At 38.1% G+C, this 5,506-nt stretch overlaps 1 protein-coding gene across 1 annotated transcript in view; it reads left to right on the forward strand.

Annotated features, from left to right (window-relative positions):
- The window catches only part of Nek1 (NIMA related kinase 1), a 227,734-nt gene that overhangs the window by 167,381 nt on the left and 54,847 nt on the right, over nt 1–5,506 (forward strand). The window contains 1 exon segment of the mRNA XM_023700104.1: nt 2,990–3,172. Coding sequence (XP_023555872.1) covers nt 2,990–3,172 — 183 coding nt within the window.

A 5,506-nucleotide genomic window follows, 5' to 3' on the forward strand; every position in this document is an offset into this window, starting at 1 on the left:
CTGGCTTTGAACTCACAGGTATCCTCCTGCCACAGTCTCCCAGGTGCTGGGATGGCAGGGGTGTACTACCACACGTGGCTCTGATATACCCTTTTTCAAACTACTTTGATGACATTACTGTCCACATTACTTATGTTAGGAAATCTTGTGTAATTCTGATTCTTACTTAGCTTTATTCCTGTGTGTAGTGTGTCTTGATATTCTCTAGCTGCTTTTCAGATTTTTCCCTGCAGCCTTGGTTTAGTGAATTTGATTGTTCTGTCCCTTGCTGTCATTTTCATCATGCTTCTTTTGTTTGCATTTTGTTGAGCTTCTCAGGTTTATGAGTATATATAGTTTTCATCAAATTTGAAAAATTCTGCAAGTTCAGTATCATTTTTCTTCTCTACTTACCTTAACCTATTAACATTTTTCTCCTCTGTAATTACCATAACCACTCTTTCTCTATCTTGTTGAACATGTGGAACTGAACTATAGTAACAGTTATAAATGTTTACTCTTATTTTAATCATCATAATTATTGAGAGATTGGTTGTAATTGTTTGACTTTTTTCCCATTTTATTATAGGTTGCATTTCCTGCTTCTGTGTATGCTCATGTTTTGGGGGGAGAGAAAATCCTGTGAATTTTAATTTGTGGATTCTCTGTATTTTTATGTTCCTGTAAATGTTCTTGACCTTTGTTCTGGGACGTGATTTAGTTACTTGTGTTTCACCTGACCCTTTTTAGGTTTTGGTTTTAAGCTTTGTTAACCAGAACTGAGCAATGCTTAGTCTACAGCTGATCTTTCCTCTTTACTAAGTCAACAGTCTTTCTGGATAACTCACCTGGTGCCCTGTGTCTTACATGCACTTCTTTTTCAGCTGGTAGAAGTAGAACGATTTCTGACCCAATTTATGCTCCAGCTGTTACTCAGCCACCTTTTGGGTCATCTGTATCTTACAACATGAGCCACTCTGGCCTCTCTCAACTCCCAGGTCTACCTTCTCAATTTAGAAACACCACTGACTTCCCCCAGGGTTTCTCTCCCTTCAGCAAAGGGGTTGCATTTTATTTTTTCTTATTAATATGCAGATTTTTGATTTGTTAAAGAAATGCACAGTGTATAGCCTGTAATGCCGCCTACTCCAGAGGCTGAGGCAAAAGGATCACAAGCGCAAGCCCAGCCAGGCAGATTAGTTTGTTTCAAGATAAACATAAGATGGTAGCTCCGTGCAGAGGCCCTGGGATCAGTCCTGAGTACACATGGATGAAAGAGAGTGTCTGCTCTCCATCTTATTACTTTGACTCCTTTGTCAGACATAAATGAATTTAAATTATTTGCCTATTTCTGGCTTCTCTACTCTGTTTTTATTCTTTTAAAAATATTTCTATATTTTAAATGTTAGTTATAAAAACTACAGCATCCATTGATAATTTGTGTGTACTTATTTCATGAAACTGATATATTAGGGCATATCAACCTGTATAGGGTGCCATTGGATATCCATGTGACTGAAGATAGTCATGGTGGTACACACCTTTACACCCAGCTATATAGGAGTCTGAAATATGAGGATCACTTTAGCTCATAAATTCAAGACCAGCAGAATAGCAAGACCTCTGCATTTTTTTTGACCTCTGCATTTTAAAAAAATCCATATTTTTATACCCTGTCATGTGTTACATCCTGAATATTACTGATAGGTACATACATGTTTCATGTTTTACTGTTAACTTTTTTATAGCTCAAACATCAATATTATAATTTTCTATTTTGCCAAATTTTATTAGGATAGTGTACCCTATATTTTTATTACCGGGAAATGCCAGTTGCCTACTTGTGAAATATAAGACAAATTTTCTGTGTGTGTGTGTGTGTGTGTGTGTGTGTGTGTACGCGTGCATGCACACGCCAGCACCATTGTTGCAATCCCTGATATCATAGTTACTTTTCTCATTGCTGAGACGAAATACCTGACACCGACAGTTAAAGGAAAGAAGGTTTATTTAGCTCATAGTTTGCAGAAGTTTTAGTCCATAGTTGGCTGGCTTCCAGGCAGGGTGGCAGGGCAGCAGGCATGCGGAGGAGGAGCAGGTCATGGTGTGGCGAGCAGAAGGGAAAGAGCAGAAACAGCAAGTCTGACTTCCCTGCTATTCCAGCTAGGCCTTAAGCCTTTTGGGTGCCGCCACCCCCAGGGGAGGAGGGCATTTCTGTTTTCAGTAAATCCATTCAGCTACACCCAGACAGATGCTAATTCTAATCAGGGGACTAATCTAGTTCCATGCACCCTAATCCCAGCATCACATATCCTCCATCCAGTCAGCTGTGAAAAGCCGCCCCTGTGAACTCTTGAGGCTTTGTTGGAACATGTACATACATGCCATAGCACCAGCTATTTTATTTTATTTTATTTTGTTATAGGATCTCACTGTCACTAAATTGCATGTGCTCAACTCAAATTTGTGATCCTCCTGCCTCAGCTTTCCATTGTGCTAGCATGCTCAGACATAAAACAAGATAAATTTTCTTAGAAATACCTTTCTGCTTTTTAACTTAATTATTTATCATAGAATATTTTTTCTCTTTCTTTTCTTTTCTTTTCTTTTTTTTTTTTTTTTTTTTTTTTTTTTTGTATTTTTAGGGAAAGGTCTACAGGGTGTTTAGGGTCTCACTACTAGATTGGACTTGTAGTGATCCGCCTGTTTACAGCCTCCCAAGAGCTGAGATTACAGGCATATGCCACCACAGCCAGTCTGAATTGCTGTTTCAGCATGCCCTGGGGGGTGGGGCTGGCATGGCAGGCCCAGGGATCGAACCCTGCGCCTGCTTGTAGGTGCTTTAATCTGCTGAGCTATTTGGCTGGCCCAGGCTTTTTTTTTTTTTTTTTTTTTTCTATTTAACTTTTTATATAATTGTTCATGAGGGTACTCATTTGGATAAAAGGCCCAAAACATGCATTATCAGTATGTTCTAGCACTGAAACTTTTTTTCTTTTTTTTTTTTGAGAACATACAGCAGGAGAGGTTATTAAATTAGAACCTAATGGATCTCCAAGAAAAGTGTGGGGGAAAAGTCCTACAGATTCTGTTCTAAAGATACTTGGAGAAGCTGAACTTCAACTTCAGACAGAACTATTGGAAAGTTCCACTATGAGAAGTGGTAAGTAGACTAATTATCTTCTCACTAGAAGTAATATCATTTTAAAAAGTGAATGGTTAGGTGTTTCAGCTTAAATGAATTATTTGAAATAGATCATATTTTTGTTATAATCATTTCCTAATAATATAAAAGTTCTTTTTAGCTCACAGTAGGCTATAAGTTCAAACAGCAGGGTTGAGGCTGTGGCAAGGGCCCTTCAGCTGAATTATGGAGGATGGTACCAAGGCAGAACAGTTTGGAAAGAGAGATCATATAGGGTGATAAGAAGGAATAGTGTTGAAAGCTTGCTCTTTTATGACACTTTCACATGAAGCAACCTGGGTTTCAGATGCACCACATCAGTTCCTTCCAGAGGCAGCATCCTCAGTGACCTCCCATTAGACTTCACCTCGTAATGTCCCACCACCTCTTAACATTGTCACACTTAGAACTGAGTTTTCAATAGGTGAACCTTTGTGGCGCAGTCAAGCCATCTCTAAACTACAGTGAGAAATACTGAATTGTAACTGAGACTAATGAGTGGTGATTCATTTTCCTTCAGCCATCAGCTGTGCTGATGTAGATATGGCAGGCAGAGAATTGAAGTTATGCATCATTGAGGTTTACCATTTGAATGCAATGAAGTTAGTGTGCCATGCATTGAGAATTTGTGTAAAAGAAAGATGATATTATTCGTAGATGATATTAATTTAATGGAAGTGGTGAAGAAAGAAAATATGGCTGGGGCTGGGGAGATGGCTCAGTGGAATAAGCGCTTCCCTGGCAAGTGCAAAGACCTGAGTTCAATCCCCGGTTCTGCCAAAATAAAAGAAAAGAAAATATGGCTGGATCATTGCATTGTTGATACTGCCAGGCTTGGAGTAGTACAGAGAGATAAATTGAACAACAAAAGGAACATTGGAGATTGGATGGTAGAATATTAAAATTGTAAATTTTGAGAAGTGATAAGCTATGGTCAGATCTTGAAGGTATAACCACTAGAGTAACCAAAGTAGGATGAAGACTGAAATAAGGTAAGGTTCAATGAACTGAATATGTAGGTATCCAAAGGTTATTGATACAATTTACTTTTTTTTTATTTTTTTATTTTTATTTTTTTTTGTGGAACCAGGGATTGAACTCAGGCCCTTGAGCTTGCCAGGCAAGCGCTATTGATACAATTTAGAAATAATCTAATTATGACATTTAGTAGTAGGGAGTTCATGAGGTACAAAGTAAAATCTTCAGCAAATGAACAGAAGAGTGACCTAAGCATAAATATTAGATTTTTATGTGATAAATCTGTTCTCTCCTGGCACCATTTAGAGGTATGGAGAATTTCAGAGGAGTTAAAAGTACGATGCCAGTTAACTACAAATGAATAAAGCAATTAGTTAAAATTTTTTAAAATGCTATTCTGATACACATATATTATTTTGTAACCACCCTAGGAATTATATACTTGAAATGAAATTTGACTTAGTCATTTATTAGTTTGTAATTTGTAAGAATTTAGCTAATAATTCCCTCATAAGAATGCAGTTCTCTAAACTTTCCTCTGAGTGTCACTGCAAGTAAAATTCAAGTCATTTTGAAAATTAGCATGAGCTTGCTTTCTTGCTTTCTTCCTTTCTTTCTTTTTTTCTTTTTTCTTTTTTTTTTTTTTTTGGCGGAACTAGGGATATTTTATATATTTAGAGAAATCTTGGGTAGGAGATTCATGAAGCCATGATATAACCTTTACCTTGCCTGTGCAAGGGCCTATTACAAAAGGAAGGGAGGGATGGAGGGCAAACAAAGGGAAGGTGGGAGGGTGGAAAGGAGAGGGAGGGAGGGTAAGGAAAGAAAAGGAAGGGAAAGAAAAACTACTTTTTATTAAAGACCATTTTTAGGGGCTGGTGAGATAGCTCAGCAGACTACAGCACCTGCTTAGGCCAGTGCAGGGACCTTGGTTAGATCCCCAGCACCACATGCCATGCCAGCCCCACCCCCCCAGAACAGGCTAAGTAGTGTGGCTCACACCTGTAATCCCAGTGCTGGGAAGGCTGAAAACAGGAAGACCCCCAAGTCCAAGCTGTAGAGTCAGACCCTGCAACAACCAAATACATACATACATAAAGATCTTTTTCAAAAAAATTATGCAGTATATTGTAACTGTCCTACTAATCTATTGAAATTATTTCATTGCTATTTTATCTTTTTCTCTCATTAAAAAGAATAAAAAATTAAAAATCCCTGTACTAGCTGAATATTTTCCACGTTGCATATGATCTATAGAGGAGGTTAAATGAGTTAGGGTAGGCCTTAAATTTAGTGACTTGTATCCTTTGAAGAAGGCCATCTGACAACAGGCAGCAATCAGAATGACAGCTACAGGTCCAGCAT

This window comes from Octodon degus, unplaced genomic scaffold, assembly GCF_000260255.1.
Source record: "Octodon degus isolate 3935 unplaced genomic scaffold, OctDeg1.0 scaffold00121, whole genome shotgun sequence".
Lineage (NCBI taxonomy): Eukaryota > Metazoa > Chordata > Mammalia > Rodentia > Octodontidae > Octodon > Octodon degus.